General features: G+C 39.0%; 1 protein-coding gene across 2 annotated transcripts; it reads right to left on the reverse strand.

Moving 5' to 3' along the window:
- Window positions 1-1,500: 1,500 nt before the first annotated feature.
- LOC308549149 (cytochrome c oxidase assembly protein COX16 homolog, mitochondrial) lies at window positions 1,501-16,742 on the reverse strand. Of its 2 annotated transcripts, none has more exons than XM_081121487.1 (4): window positions 16,270-16,742; window positions 13,882-13,953; window positions 4,898-4,960; window positions 1,501-1,849 (listed from the first exon to the last, which is right to left on the reverse strand). In XM_081121487.1, exons 1-4 carry the CDS (start codon window positions 16,336-16,338, stop codon window positions 1,733-1,735), a joined length of 321 nt encoding a protein of 106 aa, XP_080977613.1. In that variant the 5' UTR covers window positions 16,339-16,742; the 3' UTR covers window positions 1,501-1,732. The 2 variants fall into 2 exon arrangements, with proteins under 2 accessions (XP_080977613.1, XP_080977614.1); XM_081121488.1 differs by lacking the exon at window positions 16,270-16,742 and adding an exon at window positions 15,177-15,679.
- Window positions 16,743-19,076: the final 2,334 nt, after the last annotated feature.

The following is a 19,076-nucleotide window of genomic DNA, read 5'->3' on the forward strand; positions in this document are numbered from 1 at the left end:
TGTGTGTCTTATGTGGCTTACAATATTTTCTGTCTGGGGATTGGCTTTTCATCCTTCCAAAAGGGTCTTTGGAAATCAGAAGTTTTAAATTTGATGAAGTGTCCAATCTATCATGTTTTTCTTTTATGAATTTTTTGGTAAGAACTATATACTAGGTCCCAAAAACTTTGTTTTTTCCTAAAAGTTTTATGCTTTTTACATTTAAATCTGATCCATTTGGAGTTAGATCCTATATAAGGAGTGAAGCTTAAGCAGAGGTTTTATTTTGTTTTGTTTTTGCCTATGAAAACCAATTGCCCCCTCAGATAACTAAGTCTTATGAGTCAGCTCTATCACAAATTATCACCACTAGATAATCAGCTTGCTTTGCTTTTTGCTAACACTGACCCACTGAAAATAGGTATTATTTATTATTTTGTTGTTGCTAATCCTCACCCGAGGATATTTTTTCCATTGCTTTTTAGAGAGAGTGAAAGGGAGGGAGTGAGCGGAAGACAGAGAGAAAGAAAAACACTGATGTGAGAGAAACACATTGACTGGTTGCCTCCTGCATGTGCCCCGATCAGGGCTGGGGATCAACCTGCAACCCAGATACCTGCACTTGACCAGTAATCGAACCCAAGACCCTTTGACACACGGGCTGACACTCGAACCACTGAGCAACAGTAGCCAGGGCAAAAATAGGGATTTTGATTGCGGAAGAGGTGGGTGGATTTATAAATTGTTTTGGCAATTAACGTAGGGAAACAAGGCTGAAAAGAAGAAACTGAGTAAAAAAAACTAACTTTCCTCAATTCTACCCTTTTGCCTACCGTTTAGATCACAGCAAATGCTGGCCCTGGCCGGGTAGCTCAGTTGGTTAGAGCGTTGTCCCAATACACCAAGGTTGCGGGTTCAATCCCCGTTCAGGACACATACCAGAAGCAACCATTGGGTAAGTGGAACAACAAATTAATGTTTCTCTCTCTTTCTCTCTCCTCCCCTTCCTCTTTCTCTCTTAAATCAATAAAAAATAAAATAAATAAAATAAATCACAGCACATGCCAAGCTAAAAAATAAACTAGTTAATTTGCATGTCAAGGCATAAAGCATACCTTCAATCAGTGTTTCCCAAACTATAGTCATCTGTGGATTACCTGAATAAATTTGCCATTTCTGCATATAATATGTAATATTCCACGACTTTTGTCTTAACCAGGAAAGTATCATTGTCTTAACCATATTAATGGTATCAATACAATCATTAAGTGATGCTTTGGAAACTGATTAGCATACCATGTGAGGTACTATAAGTAAAGACAAGATTCTTATCAGACTGTGCTCAGTATTATCCATGTAGGTTGATACAACATCTCTGCTTGGTGTTCCTATGAGAATTTGGATCCAGACACTATTCTCATTAGGAATCAGGCTGAAGTGTCAAAATGCTGCCCTGGTGGCTGGGGGAAAAGGAGCATGACTGTGTATTTGAGAGTGGGAAAAAAGACAATTGTTAAGCAGCAGTGTTCACATTTTTATTGCGTGTTATAAAACATATGTGGTCAACATCTGTTACTTTCATTTGCAAATGGCAGAGTTGGGAAGCAAAAAACCTGTACCTGATCTTTTAATCATGACTATCTGTCACCAAATTACTCACATCCAGGCTTCTGCAGATCTGGAATTTTCTTTCCACCAGATAGGAGTACGTAGTGCAAATTCAGCTGGTAACATTAAAAAAAAATCAGCATAGTCAAGCTGTCTTAGTCTTTAAGATTTCTGGACTTCGTCCTTGGAGGAGATCAGGATCTTCCCAAGGCCTGGGTCCTCGAATATTCTTCCAGTCATCAAAAGCAGAATCCTTTATTTTCTATAGAGCCACAAAAACTAAAGTATGTATATTAGTGTAGGGGTCCTGTGGCTTTCATTAGGACATCAATGAGCAAGTGAAAAGAATCCAAACGGCCCTCACTTATAATTTTAGTAAATAAATCACTGCATATCAAGCATAACAACTGAAGTGACATATTTCTTAGGATTAGGAATTTTTCTTGCTTGCCTTCGATGTAAATGCCCATCTTTTTCCCTATCACAATAAAACGATTAAAATAAAATTTTAAAAATGTACATGCCTTGTTTTTGAGAGCACAGAGAAAGGGAAGAAGCTAGGAAAACAGAAGTCCAACTCCAAAGGCTGACCCAGCAGAATAATGACCAGCATGCATTAGCAGGAGTGACAGTAGTAAGTGAGAGGAAAAGAACAAAGGTGGAGACCCCGAAGGCTGCTAGAAGGACAAAAACAGACTAAGATGATTTGTCCTGCACCTGAGAAGTGAGCATGGGCTCAAGAATGAAAAGACATTCCCCAGAGCTGCCATGAGCAAAGCCCATTCGGGTAATAAAAACTACTTAGCTACAGTTGGATCACTGTACCTTCCGTCAGTGTGAAATGTCTCCCAGGCATAAGAATAAAGGTAGGATAAAAGGGAAAAACATGAGTGTTTCTTCACCCTTCCAACAGTAACTTCCATTCATCTGCTTTCACTGTTCTAGACTAACTGAGTGAATTAAATAGAAAAAGAGGCTCAGAGAACACAGGATACCTTATATCCAAAGACAGGGAATAAAAGAAGTTTACCTTGACACTTGGATACTGAGCTTTACTCTTTTACTAATGAGCTGTATAACCTTGGGCGAGTAACTGAAGCCATCTGGGCACTAATTCCCTCATAAGTAATAATAAAAAGGCTGGAACAAATGGTCTACGTGGTTTCTTCAGGTACCAAACTCTACGGTTTCTAAAAGAACTAAAATCCACTCTGAGACAAACCCTCCACAGCATCACTACTGACACAGTACTCATATATTGAGAAGTAGCAAGTTATAGGTTTGAACAAAATAATGGGGAAGTAGTGAATGAAATCATTTCTCTAAATTCACTTATAGTTTTACCAGGAGTTTATACTGAATATATATGGATGAACAAAATTTTATTAATTTAATGTGCAAGAAAAAAGTAAATTATTTTCAAGTATAGTTATGAAATCATCCAAAATTATAAAAAGGTTTTAAAAAAAGAATAATAGCCTTCACCCAGATAACATAAGACACACATGCTCAAGAGAATTTAAGAATAATTATTGGATGGGATACAAAGTTGGCAGAACAACTTCATGTAAAAGTGCTCCAGTCTTCAGAGATCTTTGGTGAATAAAAGATTCTCTGTAGAATTCTGCAAAACATGCAGTCGTTGAAGACTAGGCTGTATGAGCCCTAGGTGGGCGAGACCACCTAAGGCTCACTAGTTAACAGCCAACTGCTATAGAACTGATTGTGGAACAGAGTCAAGAAGTGCTGAGGAAAAGCAGTGTCAGTACTGGATTTTCAGCAGTTGTCACAGTGGACTTAATACCTAGTTGCTTCCTTCACAGCCAGCTGAGACACCAAAAAGCTGCTCTTTAGGAATAAGAATGATGTCAAGAGAAAGACCTACTTAAGACTCATCCAACAAAGCTTAAAACTAAGTAAGCTCTGACAAGATCCTTTGGGGAGACAATTTGAACAATGAGATCTACAAAACGGGGTTTAGGAAGCACCAAAGCCTTTCCACAGTTCCTCCCTTATACAGCACAAAACCAAGTTCAAAATAACCAGCCAATAATTGAACTGCCTGCTAAAAGTTCAGATCTCTTCAATGTATTATTCACAATGTCCACCTTTCAGTAAAAAATGACCAAACACACAAAGAAACAGAAAAATACAGGGGTAGGTTTACATAATACAAATAAATACAATAATAAATAAATAATAATAGAAGAAACTGTTTCATGTACACTGTACTTGCAGCCGTCAACCGACTTTTGCCCACCCCTGTATAATTCATAGGTAAAAAATAGAGAGAGACATCGTCCTCCCTCATCACATTCTATGATACAATGTGTAATTTATTAAACTCTCTGATTTATGCTAATCAAATGGGTAGGAAATGACACCTCATTATAATTTTAAGTAACATTCCCATTATAAGTTGAGCATCTCTTCAAGTTTAAGAAAGATATTTATTTCCCTTCCTCTGAACTCTTTACAATGCTTCGCCCATGTTCCTACTGACCAACTAAATGGCTGAACTTTTCCATTTTGATTTGTAGATGTTCTTCATATTTCAATGAATTCATCATAATAAAGATAAATATTTTTAGGATTCCTCACTTAACTACTGACTTTATATGCATTTTTTTTTATTTTTAGGCTGAACTTCTGAATTTTTAATTATGAACTCACCAATCTTTACTTTTAAAGCTTCTGGGTTTGGTATCACATTATTTTATTTTATTATTTTATTATTTTATTTTATTATTTTATTTTTTATTTTATTTTATATTTTATTTTATATTTTATTTTATTTATTTTTTAAAAATATATCTTTATTGATTTCAGAGAGAGAAAAGGAGAGGGAGAGAGAGAGACAGAAACATCAATGATTAGAGAGTCACTGATCGAGCCCACACATCAGGCATGTGCCCTGACCGGGAATCAAACCCCAATCGCCTGGATCCCAGGTCGACACTCAACAGCTGAGCCACGCCCGGCCGGGCGGTATCACATTATTTTAAATAGGCTTTTTTTGACACGAGACCACAAAGAAGAATGTTCATTTTTTTCCTCCTCGGACTTTTAGCATTTTGGGTTTTTATTTGTAAATTCTTGATCCATCTAAAACGTATTCATTTATAGTGTATGAAATATACATCCATCTTTGTTTTCTTTTCAAATGACTACATAGTTGTCCCAATACCATATAGTTAAGGTAAATGTTTTTTCTGCACTGTTAATCATTGAAGTTTACCTTAAGGCAGACAGAACCAGTCACTGACAGGGAGGACTGTTACAAAAGAAAGACTATATTAACATACTGTACCTCATACTCTGATTCCAGTGACATTTTATTCATTTTCAGTCTTTTTTCTAACTCAGGATCAATCTGTAAAACAGAAAGAGGACCTATACATTATTTAAGTCTGTAGGATTTAATTTTCAATTTAAAGTTATATAAGGGATGGCTAGGATGGTATGGTAGATGACAAACACATGGCAAAATCTCCATCATCCATCACCCATCCATCCATCGAATCGCATAATGATAACTGATGTAGTACTACCACCACCACTACTACTAACAGCAGCTAATGTTTACTGAGGACTTGTTATGTACCAGGCATTTTGACATATAAATACCTCTTTTATCCTCATAAAAACCTAAGGTAAGTATTAGTAGTATGATCACAACTAAGGAAAGTAGGACACAGGGAGTTTGAATAATTTGTCAAAGAGGCAGAACTTTGCTCTGAACCTTGGCCCTCTGCCTGCATGCTATTAACCGCCACCCTAAATTATGTTATTACACAAAAATGTTATGCTAATAAATAGAATGCTGCTCTTGAAAACAAAAAAGAACACCTTCCATGTACCGAAAACAAAGAAGTATCTACGAAAAAATCAGACAGGATTCCACGGTGGTGCCGTATTACCTGTGCATGGCAAAGTCTTTAGGAAAGAAGAATGTGATTGCTGAAATTAATAAACCAACAACAACAAAATCCAAATTAAATTAAATGGGATAGCTGAATAGTGACTGAACACAGCAACCAAATTAGTGCACTAGAAATACAACCTGAGGATTTCACTAGAATGATGCACAAAGAGATGGGATGAATGAAAGGTGTATTATGAAAGCTAGATCCAAAAGTTCCAACATGTCTATTAGGGGTTTCAGAAACAGACAGTGAAAAGAATGGAATAAGGGCAATAAATAATTAATCAGTAATTAAAAAGAAATGAATCCTTAGACTGAAAGAACACAATAAAAAATACCCACAACAAAACAAAAAAAGCCCATCTTAAGTAATAGCAAAGCTTTAGAATATTAAGGATAAAAAGAAAATCTCAAAAGAAAAATAAGATGAAAAGACAGATTACTTACAAAGGGATGAGAATTAGAAAAAAAACCTCAATTTTAAATGCTAAAATAAAATGAAACTATTCTTCAATGTTGATTATGGAGAGATTATTCTGAACCTCAATTTTACTTTTACTATATTCTTATTTCTTCCTCCTTGGCTTCTACTTGATTGAGGTTTTCTCTATCGCTGTTTTGAGTGGTAGAAATACATATAAACATATCAATAATTCCAGTAAATATTGAATTTCATCTATTAAATATTTTTCTGACTGAAATTTTTAGAAATCCAGCTATATACTATACTATTTATGAGAAATGTACTTAAAAAATAAAAGCACAAGGTTGAAGACAGAAGGTTACAAAAATGATACAACACAAAAAATACTAGTGGGGGTGGATATTCAATACATAGCTATATATATAGTTTATATATACATAAAATATATAAAATATTTTTATACTTTTGTACATAAATTATATATACACATACACTTACATATATTTTAATCCTCACCTGAGGAGTGAGGATATTTTTTTCCATTGATTTTAGAGAGAGTGGAAGGGAAGGTGGGAGGGGGACAGAGCGAGAAATGACGATGTGACAGAGACACATGGACTGGATGCTTCCCACACGCACCCCAACCAATGGCGGGGACTGCAACTCAGGTACCTGCCCTTGACAAGAATCAAACCCTTGATCCTCTGAAGGACAGGCTGATGCTCTAAGCACTGAGCAACGCCAGCCAGGGACATACCAATATTTTTTTTTAACTTACCTTTATTGTTGTAAGTATTACAAATGTCCCCTTTTTCCCCCATTGACCCCTTCCACCCTGTACCCCTCCCTCCAGGCCTTCAACCCCACTACTGTCTGTGTCCATGGGTTATACACATAAAGTCTAATGTTAATCTCTCACCACCCACCCCTGCCTTCCCTCTGAGACTCTTCAGTCTTCCATGCTTCTATGTCTCTGGATCTACTTTATTCATCAGTTTATTTTGTTCATTAGATTTCACATGAGTAAGATCATGTGACACTTGTCTTTCTCTGACTGGCTTATTTCCTTTAGCATGATATTCTCCAAGTCTCACCATGCTGTCTCTAAGGGTAAGGGATCCTTCTTTTTTACGGCTGCATAGTATTTCATTATGTAAATGTCCGAGAAGATGCTTGATATAATTTCAATCTTCTTGAACTTGTAGAGACTTGTTTCGTGTCCTAACATGTAGTCTATCTTTGAGATGTCCCATGTGCACTGAGGAGAATGCCTATTCTGCAGCTCTGAAGTGGAATGTTCTGTAAATGTCAATTAAATCCATCTAATCTAGTGTGTCATTTAGAGTCACTGTTTCCTTGTTGATTTTTTTGCCTGGAAGATCTATCCAGTGAAGTCAGTGGGGTGTTAAAGTCCCCTACTATGACTGTACTGCTGTCAACCTCTCCTTTAAAGTCCTCCAGAAGTTTTTTTGGGTTTTTTTCCAGCCTGTTGTGAGCCTTTTGTTCCGAGGTGGGTCTCTTGTAGACAGCACATATTTAGGTCTTGTTTTCTTATCCATTCAGCTATCCTATGTCTTTTGATTAGGACATTTAACCCATTTATATTTAAGATTATTATTGATAGGTACTTATCTGTTGCCATTTTATTTCTTTAGGCCTATGTTTCTCATTCTCTCTATTCCAACTTCTTATTACAGCAGTCCCTTTAACATTTCCTGCAGTGCTGGTTTGCTGGTGATCTACTCCTTTAGCCTTTATTTGTCTGGAAAGCTCTTTATTTCACCATCTATTTTGAATGATAGCCTTGCTGGATAGAAGAGTCTTGGATTCAGATCATTGTTTTGCATTACCTTCAATACTTCATGCCATTCCCTTCTGGCCTGTAGGCTTTCTGATGAGAAATCATCTGACAGCCTTATGGGAGCTCCTTTGTATCTAACAGATTGCTTTTCTCTTGCTCCCTTTAATATTCTCTCTTTGTCCTGAATTTTTGGCATTTTAATTATGATGTGTGTTGGCTTGGGCCTCTTTGGGTTCTTCTTGCTTGGGACTCTCTGTGCCTGCTGAACTTGTGTGACTTTTTCCTTGACCAGGTTAGGGAAGTTTCCTGCCACTATTTCTTCAAACAGGTTCTCTAACCCTTGCTTACTTTTGACCTCTTCTGGCACTTCTACGATGCAGATATTGTTGCGTTTAATGCTGTGCCACAGCTCCCTTAAACTGTAGTCCTGTTTTTTTATTGTTTTTTCTTTTTGGTTCTCTAATTGAGTGATTCTTTCTACCGTCTTCTAATTTGCTGATTCAATCCTCAGCTTCCCCTAATCTGCTGTTCATTCCTTCCAATGTTTTCTTTATTTCTATGTCATTCTTAATTTCCTTCATAGTTTCTATATCTTTTTTCATGTAATTGAGTATCTTTATGATCAGTATTCTGAACTCTGTATCTGATAGATTGCTTATCTCCATTTCATTTGGCTCTTTTTCTGGAGACTTGTTCTTTCATTTGAGGCTTGTATTTTGTCTCCCCATTTTGGCTGCCTCTTTGGATTTGTTTCTATGGATTAGGTAGATCTGCTAGGACTCCCAGGCTTTGGGATGGTCTCTGGTGTAGGCCAATGTCAGATGCTCTTTGTGACTGGCCTTGAGTACCCTGCTTGAAGTTTCCCACACTTCACAGCTTCTTGTTCCTTCTGCTGGGGATGAGTGTGTTTGGACAGGACCAAGATGGGTACCAAGGTCTGCTTTTCCAAGCCCTGGGTCCAGAAGGAAATCAGGGAGACACCCAAAGTACCCAGAGGCTGTTATTCAGTTTCTTAATGAGCCTCAGGCTATAGAAAGTACACAGGGTGGGGCCAGAGGTTTTCCAGCAGGGTGGGGCAACTGCGTCCTCCCCAGGCAGAAGCTGCTTGGAAGGTAAATTTCTGCCTGAGAAAGAAGTCCTCTGCCTTATGGGGGAATGACTCAGCACCAGAATCCAGATGGCTGCCCTCTGAGCTCTACTCCCCCAACCAGCCCCCCTGGATTCTCCTCACACTGCTCTAGTCCACTCTGCCTCTGCCAGAGCCCAAGGTGAGTGGCTGCACACAAAAGTTTGTGTGTTGGCCCTTTAAGAGGATGCCTGCATTTCCAGCCACCTCTCCCTGGCACACAGAAACCCTGCTGCTTTTCATAGCCAGATGTTATGTGGGTACCTTTCTCAGTCCTGGTGCTCTGGGCTGGGAACCCAGTTTGGAGTTAGGCCCCAGAGTTCTCAGTGGGAACCCCCCACAGCTGAGATATCCCTCTGAACCTTCAGCTGCTGCCTGTGGGAGCCCGGCCAGCCCTCTCGCACCTCCACACTTCCTGCCAGTCTCTATGTGGTCTCCACTTTTCATCCTTGATTATGACGATGCTCCCCAGCTAGTCTTCAGTTGCAGTTGATTATTCAGGGTGGTTTTTCTGAATTTTAGTTGTAATTCCAGTTTGGTCCTGGGAGAGCTTCAGTGTAGCTTCCACTCAATCTGCTGCCATCTTGGATCTCTCCATAGCAATATTTTTAATGGACAAAAGTTTCAAGGAAAACAGCATCAAAAAGGAACATTTTATATTCATAAATGGAACAAATTTTCAAGATGATGTTAGAATTATAAAATATTACATGACTACATCGCTTTGAAATTTACACAGCAAAATATATAAAAATATAAGTAATACACAAAACAAATTAGAGGAGCTTAATATATCTTTCCGAGAAAGTAACAGATCAAGTAAATTATAAACACGTATGACTTTTGAAGATATGAGTAAAATAATTACGTTCTTTCTAATAGGTCTATACAGAATTTTGAGCCCAGCAAATTTAGATTGCCATCATCCCCTCAAATGTACACATTAACCTGGAACAATTGCCCCGACTCCCCAAACATCCTTCTTTACCTGAAGATGGTATTTAAGGAGATGGCTTGGAACATTTTGGGGGAGCGTTTTACTAAGTTTTTCTGGGTATCTCCCATGTATATAGGAGGTATACATATTATTAAACTTCTGTTTGTTTTTCTCTTGTTAACCTGTCTTTTATTACAGGCAGAATCTCAGCCAAGAACCTAGCAGGGTAAAGGGAAAATTATATCTCCTTCCCTACAGTTGATTGAATCACTCTGAAAAATACTTTGGAAATTACATACATACCCTACAACCTTTAGTTGTACTTGTGCAACAAAAGAAATAGACAAGAATGTTCAGAACAGCATTACTTTCAGTAGGCAAACTGCGAATCAACCCAAATGTCTGTCAGTGGTAAAATGGATAAATAAAAAATGGTAACACTTAGTGGAATACCATATAGCAATGAAAGAATCACGGGGTCAGCAAGTATGGCCCAAATCTAGTGTAAAAATTCATGAAAAGAAACCTGATTTCAAATCAAGTTGGGAGGAACTCTCATGATCTACATTGATCATGAAGCCCAACAGGAACAACTCTTTGTTTATAATAGCGCTCCCAGCTTCCTCTTCTCCCAATCTCAAGTTCTTTTTTGCATATTTTGTAGTATGCTCTGTTTTGGTTATTTAACTCCCTAATCCAGCTGTACGTGTCCTTCCATCTGTCATTAAAATAACAATCATTTAGCTTTCTTTTTTGGTGATGTCTGGATCATACTGGCATTGGTACTGTAATTTTTCTCATTTCTATTATCTGAATCTTAGGAAACCTGGTCACTATACTTGTAATGTTAAAAATTAAACCAGCACTAATTCCTTGCAAAGTACAACAGACAAAGCCAAAAAAACACACACACACCAAAAAAAAAACTGGTAATGCTCAGGATTACAACACACTTAACTGCACACTTATATCGTATTACTTGGCGTGAAGCAACAATGGATGATATATTATTGTGAATCCATGGCTGTCAGCATTAAGAATCAGGAGATAAAAGAGCAATGGCCACTAAGGCAGGAAGAGAAACTATGTCATATCTATTTCATACTGAAATTGAAAGCTACTGCTTTCAGTTTATTTTCTTAGCCCATTTCATGGTTTCTATTTTTTCTTTTCCAATTAAAAAAATGTATTCTTAATTATAGTTTACACACACAGTATATTAGTTTCTGCTCTACAACATAGCGATTCAACATTTACATACCTTGCAAATCGATCACCACAATAAGTCCAGTAACCATCTGTCACCATATATAGTTATTACAATATTATTAGGATCTCATGGCTAGGTGGGCCAGGGTATTCTAAAATTCTAGAAAACTCTGTTCCTTATACTTTGCATCACATCCCTGTGTCGTCTCATGGTTTCTATACTTCCTTTTCAACCTTCTACACACATGACTGAAAAGCAGGAAATTTTGTGTCCTGGGAAGCTGGACTTCCAGTCCTAAAATCAGAATAGTTCCAGGCAAACTAAGATGGTTGGTTACCCTGAATCAATGCCACCTTTCTCTACCCATGTCAAAACTTCTCAACTGAACTTATCCTCTCTTGCTTCTTCTCAATCAAATTTGTCCTCTTAACCCCACTTTTGACCCCCTCTTGAATTCAACCTCAGCAATCTCGCTCTCTTGACTCCCCCTTGATCTCAACTTCTCAAACCTTGTTAACACCTGTCAACCTCAACCAATCTTATCCTTCGTCCCTCTCAAATTTAGTTCACTTCATCCTCTCTACCCTGTTTGAGCACAACCTCACTCAATGACTCGACTTTATCTCAGTTTAACTTCTCAACATCAAACAACCTAGTCTTCTAAATCTTAGGTCCTGCCCTCTGATCCTTCTCACCTGAACTGTCCTCTCAGCCTCCTTCCACAGACCTTGACCAACCATACCTCTCAACCTTACTCTCTTGACTTCAATCAACCTCTTTCTCTCAACTTTACCTAATTTTGTTCTCTTTACTTTAACCCCATCTTCTAGATCCCCCGTTATCCCAATCTCCTTCATTCTCTCTCCTTAACTTACCACCACCATTTATCCAATCCTCAAAACCAAACATCAAGTCATCTGAGATTTATTCATATTTTTATATTATGTATATCACATTAATCATCAAATACTATGTTTGCTGCTAAACTTTTTTCTGGAACCCATTTATTTCTCACTATCTTCATTGCACATTTTATTTCAGATTCCATTATTGTTCATCTATACTACTGTCAAAGCATCTGAATAGGTCTCTTTGCCTCCAGTTAAAACAATCTCTTCCTTACTATCTTGCTCCCCCAAACACCATCCACCCTGTACTATGTTGCCAAAGAGATATTTCTAAAATGAAAATCTGACCATATACTTAATACTCCCTCTGTTATAGAATATTAATCATTTCCCCCATTTAGCTCTTACTCGTTCTTAAAACCTGAATTCAAAGGTTGACACCTCTAGCAGACCTTCCAAATACCCCATTCCCAAGTCTAATCTGTATGCCTCTATTTGAAGTTCTAGTAATGTTTTATGCAAAATTCTAATATACCATTTTCCTGGGCACTGTTATATGTTTGGGTACATGTTCACATTTAGATGTCTTCCAGCTGCAATTATGCCATAAGCTTTGTAAGAATCAGTTTCTTACATCTTTATCTGTAGGATCTAATACATGATAAACATATGACAACTATTCAATTATTTTTCAAATATATACGTGTTATCTTACTTCCAAAGGTCAGATTGTTATAACTTTCATCTTAAAGCAAAACAGAAAAGAATTCCTCAATAAAATAATTGGGATGTGCCCTGGCCCGAGTTCCCAAGTGGTTAGAGCACTGGCCCACACACCAAAGGGTCTCGGGTTCAACTCCCAGTCAAGGGCATGTACCTGCGTTGCGGGTTCACTCCCTGGCCCTGGTTGAGGCAGGTGTGGGAGGTAACCAATCCACGTGTCTCTCTCATATCGATGCTTCTCTCTCTCTCCCTTCATCCCTCCCTCCCTTCCAGTCTCTCTGAAAAGCAATGGAAAAAATATCCTCAGGTGAGGATTAACAACAACAAAAATTGGGATGCTAACAGATCTTTTAACTCAATTGATAATTGCCCTATTCCCTTATAGAAACCATTGTACCATATTCTTTTAAAATGTAATATTCATTCTAATAATACCTATTGTCTTTAGGACTAGCTGGAGTTGGTGTTTCTCTTAAACCATAAAATTAACTGAGCAAATTGAATAGGCCTTTGATACTCTTTACTTTAGCACCCATGTTACTGAGGTCTGCTAATGAAATTTATCTATTACTCGGAGAAAAACAAATATCAGATGTGTGCCACACACAAAAACTACCTACTTCTCAATCAACCAGAATTCTTGTGTAACACTTGACTTGAATTTGACAGTAATTGGGTAATCACTGAGGGTGGGAATACTAGCTCTACCCCTCAATAGTCATATGACCTTAGGCAAGTTACTTAAGCTCTCTGGGCTTCAGTGTCCTCACCTATAAAATAAAGACAACCATATAGATATGAACCAGTACAGTCTTCCACAAAGGGATACTTATAAAAAGATAAGTATAACTATTTATAATGAAAAATAATTTTTCTTTCTTTTACTATAAGTTACTAAAGATGCACTACAATATAATTCATAAAATTACTGGTATTCATGTGAAATAGCTAATTTAAAATTGAAGTAATAAAACGGAGTGAAATTGTTGTCCCATGTTCTTTAGTCCCTTCTAAATCCTAAAAGCAACTACATCAGAGCACATGTTGTGGCAAAAAAGCTAACAATATTGCAAATTTTCTAGTGAATAGGAGAAAAATTACTAAACTCTTCACATTTCCTGATTCATTTCCATGTGATCATTAGTGTTGTTATAAAGAGTAAGAAAGAGCCCAATCATCATATATCAGTCCTGAAAGGCTAGACAAGACTCAGACTGCTTAGTATGCTGAGTATACACATCTCCTAAACCAGAACACACATATACACAGACACATGTCAAACTCCAACTACAGTTCTTACTTTAATCTTCACAGCATCATAACGGATTTGTGAAAACTCACGAAGACCAAAAGAACCTCCAACAATCAACAGCTGAAACAAAGAAAGGAAACAATTAAACAAAACAGAAGGGCAGAATTCAGTCTACTGATAGATTACTAATCTAAATGCCCCAACAGCGATAGATTATACAAAATCTTATAGATTATCTTTCCTGGTTAATTACCATTCACCTTTCAGAACAGGTGCTTTATATACTGTCACTGGGAAACGTTTTAGCACATTACCAAATACCAAAATCAGTACTCCACACTTGTACCTGACCTTATGGTTTAAGTATCATCACAAGCATTTTATTAGTTCATCCTTACAAAAGACGTGTGAGCTAAAGAAAAAATCCATTTAATAGATGACTTGTCCATGATCACAATGGATAACGCCAGGAATAAAATTCTGGCCTTGTTTCTTCAAGACCAGAATTCTTTCAATTTTATATTTTACAAAATAAGCCAATGGAAGAGCATTTTTCTCCACTTCCTTAGCAAGTGATAAAAGAATCTCATGGAATATGCCATATCCCTCAGTATATGGTCAATCTTAAAAGAGCCCTCGAATTGTCATTGTTGCTTTATCATCCCATCAATAATCTAATGGGCTTTAATTCCTAATCCTAAAGCTGCAAAAGTCTAACACTTGGAAAAACATTAAGTTTAATCCCTATCTTCCTTATTAATATTACCAATTAAAGAAATACAATGCCCTAGCCGGTTTGGCTCAGTGGTTAGAGTGTCAGCCCTAGGACTGAAGGGTCCTGGGCTCTATCCCTGCCCTGGTCAGGGCAGGTGCAGGAGGCAACCAATTGATGTGTCTCTCTCACATGAATGTTTCTTTCTCTATTTCTGTCTCCTTTCCACTCTCTCTGAAAAGCAATGGAACAAATATCCTCAGGTGAGGATAAAAAAAAAAAAAAAATACAAAAAGACATAAAACCATAAAACATCATGAAATATAAAAATTTATCATTTTGAAGTTGGAATATCAAAAAAACCTTGAGACTACAAATTTCAAAACCCAATAAATCTGACCACATAAAAATGTAAAACATCTATCCCAACAAATACATGAAATTAAAACAACATAAATCAAAATACAACAAATCAGGTACATATCTGTGATTTATAAGCAGCTAATATTTGCAATGTTAATATGTAAGAATTCCTTGTAAAATGAAATAATTTTTGTCTCTTAGTTTCAATGCAAAGACACACCCCTGGTTTTCCTAACTCCTTCTCAGTTTCCCTCTATTTATTCCTCACCTTTCCAAGTTTCATACCTCTTCTACCTATTCACAACCAACACTGAGTCCCTAGGTGAAGTCTTCCAGTTCCATGGATTTAAATGTAGCCTCTATAACCTAACAGCCTCCAAGTGTACATTTTCAACAGGAAATAGCCCCCTGAACTAAAGATCTGCCTTCCTACTGGGCATCTCCACTTAAAAGTCTAGCAAGAATATACAAATTAACATTTTTTTAAAAAGCCTTCTGATTTTTACCCCAACACTCTCTCTACCCCAACCTGCCCCTAATCACTAGTTCACATCCCGGAAAATGTCGATTACTTTCATCCAATTGCTCAAGCCAACTTCTTTAGTCATCTTTAGCTCCTCTCATTCCTATCTCACATCTAACCCATTCCGGAGTTGTCACCTCTACTTTTCAAAATATTTCTTGAATCTGACAATTTCTGACCATATCGTTTCCTAATACTGTAGTCCAGGCCACTATCATCTCTTTCCTGGAGCACTGTCATCACGGTACCCACATGTTACTTGGGGGGGGGGGGGGTCTGGTCTTTGTCCTGGGTTCCTGGGAGGGAGCTGCTAACTCGGAATTTCCTGAGTGCTTTAAAAATATAAACATCGACCTTTCGAGGGCCGCTACGATGTGGCAGGCGCCGCGCTAAACACTCAATTCACAAGGTTTTACTTAACAACAACCCTGGAAGAATTAAGCCAGTTCACAAACTAGGAAGCTGAAACATGGAGATGCCCGCAACCGTACAGTTACATTAAGCAAATCCGTCTAGTTCCAGAGAGCCGGGCCACCGCCAAGCTGTAGAGGCGCGGGGCGGGGTGTTTAGTGATCATTCAGATTTGGAGTAAAATCTGGTTCTGCGTCGCTCTCGGAAGCACCAGGGAAGGTAGGAGGAGGGGCCTCGAGATCCCACTGCCCGGAGAAGACTAGAAATAGGGCTGCCTGAAAGCTCCCAACCTACCCCAGCCCCTTCCTAGCCCGGGCATCAGTTCCCCGCCTCTCGAGCTACAGGTACCCCGCGGTCTCCGTCCGGCCAAACTTGAGGTCCCACCCCTTCCGCAATCCCGCCCCCACACTTTTTCTCCAGCACTCACCAGCATGGGGACCCCGTAGCGAAGGGTCTTGCTCTTGCGCAAGGCGCGCGTCGTCGCGCGAGTAAACATGACAGAACTCTCCGACCCGCCCGCGCACCCGGCCAAGCAGGCCCCGCGCGGCCCCCCAAGTCTCAGCGGCCCAGGCCCCCTCCGAGACCAGGACGTCCTAGGCGCGTCCCCTTCCCTCAGCCTCCGGCCGCTCGTCCGCTCCGGTCAGGCCTCCGCCAGGCAAAAGCCATCGAGTCATCGTAACACACTCGCGCGGCCGCCCGGAAACCGAGCGTCAGAAGTTTGGTTCCGCAGGCCGGCTTGCTACAGGGACTTAGGGGTTTCAGTCGCCTTGGTGCTCGTCCTCCAGCCGTCTGGTGACCGGTACCGCCCACGCTCTGGGTCTTGACCAGCGTCTTCTTAAGACAGTGCCTAGGACGTAGTCGCTCGATAAAGTCAGCTAAAGAAAAAATAAAGTTGGAGATAGTTTCTATAGCTATTTAAACGGGGGATGGGGCCCGGCCGGGCGTGGCTCAGTGGTTAAGCGTCGACCTGGGATCCAGGCGATGAGGGTTCGATTCCCGGTCAGAGCACACGCTCGGGTTGTGGGCTGCAGCCGATCAGTGACACTGTAATCATTGATGTTTCTCTCTCTCTCTCCCTCTCCCTTCCTCTCTCTGAAATCAATAAAGATGTATTTAAATAAATAAGTAAGTAAATAAATAAATAAATGTGGGATGGGAAGTTGACCAGCTTAATAGAGATTTTCAGAAATAAATAAATCGCCACAAAAGATTAGGTTGAATGGTAATCAGTATAGTATCTTGCTAATCACTGAACCTTTAATGCTAATGCTTTTACTATGAAATAGCCTATACTCTTCATTTATGAATGTCAGTTCCTCACTCATTCAAACTATGTAGCACATCTTTATGTGGATCATTAGAAGGCTCCAGGAACACAAAGATGAAAAGAGGTGATCCCTGCCTTAAAGACGCTGGCAGTCTAATGGGCACACAAGTGAACATGGGTCTAACTGCTGTGAGAGCTCAGGAAACAGCCCCCATGTGCCATTTACCAGGGCGAGTCAGAGAAAGCCTCACCTACCAAGAACTACATAGTCACTCCAACTTCCTCAGCAAGGAATTTGAGGCCCTTTGTGATATGACTTTGGCCTGCCTTTTCTGCCACTTTTCCTCATCCGCTCCATGCTCCATTCTGGAGGAGATAGCCTTCCCTGCGTATTTCAAGAACTTCCATCCCCTCACAGTGCAGCTTCAGGAACACCAGGTTCTTGAATCCTCCCTACTCCACAGGCAATGTCAATTACTCCCTGCTTGGGCGGTCCAGTAGCCTTTGACTAATATACATCACCGAGCATCATCACTGTAGTTTTAGTATATAAAGTCATTGTCGCGCTGCATAACATGTAAGCAAAATGAAAATAGCACAGTGGGAAGGATACTTCACTTTGAATTTGAAACTTGGGGTTTTCCTTTTGGTTCTGGACTGAGGAAATGAGTCAAACCTGCCAACCACCATCACCACTCCCAAAAGCATCACCTAAACTGAATCAAGGGAGATTTTGGAGTATAAAAGGAAGACTGCTAATTCCTTTCCTCACTCCTATTTCTCCAACCTTTCCTCCAATCTCTCCAAGGAAGAAACACCTTGCAAATCTGGAACAGTAAGAAAGGTGGGAGGACGTAACCTGAGAAGTTTGGGAGTGCTGGGAGAAAATTCTGTATATTTATGGGGGAGTCTGGAGCATTTGTAGAATGCAGGAGAGTTTAGGATTGAAACGATGGGCTTATAAACAGGGTCGTTATGGTTTATAAATAAGGTCTCCTTTAATGTTGTGATTCTTTTGTACTTTATTTTGGATTGTTTGACTTACGCTTTTTGTTGTGTCTTTGTTTAATCTGTGTGCAGAGAAGGAACCATACAGGGCCATAGGGTTTATTAGAGAATGTATTGTGACATATGCTAGATTTGTGTTTGGGATTGCTTCTCTCCTCATTCATCTCCTTTGATATTTCAGAACTCCGACAGCATCCAGGTTAGTTAAGTGTATTATTTTTCCCCTTTCCCTCAGATCATAGATTCCAAGGGCGCTATTCTAAAAGTCTAGACCCTTTTCTATCTTTTAACTACAAAAACATCACCATACTGGATCCAACTTCAATAAAGCTTTTGTACTCAGCTAGAGGTTAATAATGGATTAAATAATACACATATACTCTAGGTAATACTATAGCTAATCATCTGTCACCCCTTCCAGATGAAGCATGTATTCAAGTTAAGTGAATACGTCTTCAGCCTCTCATTTGTTCAATCGTTCTAATAAGCATTTATTGAGAAACTTGAGATGACCCTGAAAATGCAACTAAATTGTAAGAACTTCAAGTATGCTGGAAAATTGTCAGGAGACAAATTTGGGGTCAATGAGGAATTTAAGCACCAATTGAATATTATTATATAGGTGGGAAACTCTATTGTCTGTTTAGTGCCCACCTTAAGTATCACTACTTGTATAAATCAGTTTCTTTTTTTAAATATATTTTTATTGATTTCAGAGAGAGGAACAGAGAGGTAGAAACATCAATGTTGAGAGTCATTGATCAGTTGCCTCCTGCACACCCCCCACTGAAGATCGAGCCTGAAACCCGGGCATGTGCCCTGACCGGGAATCAATCCTCGATCTCCTGGATCCTAGGTCGATGCTCAACTCCTGAGCCACACCTGCCAGGCTACCTCAGTTTCTTTATCTGTTAAATCAGAGTCACATTTGTCATCATTTTTTTAGTTCTCAAAAAACA

The sequence above is a fragment of the Miniopterus schreibersii genome, assembly GCF_964146895.1.
Source record: "Miniopterus schreibersii genome assembly, chromosome: 1".
In the NCBI taxonomy this organism is placed as follows: domain Eukaryota; kingdom Metazoa; phylum Chordata; class Mammalia; order Chiroptera; family Miniopteridae; genus Miniopterus; species Miniopterus schreibersii.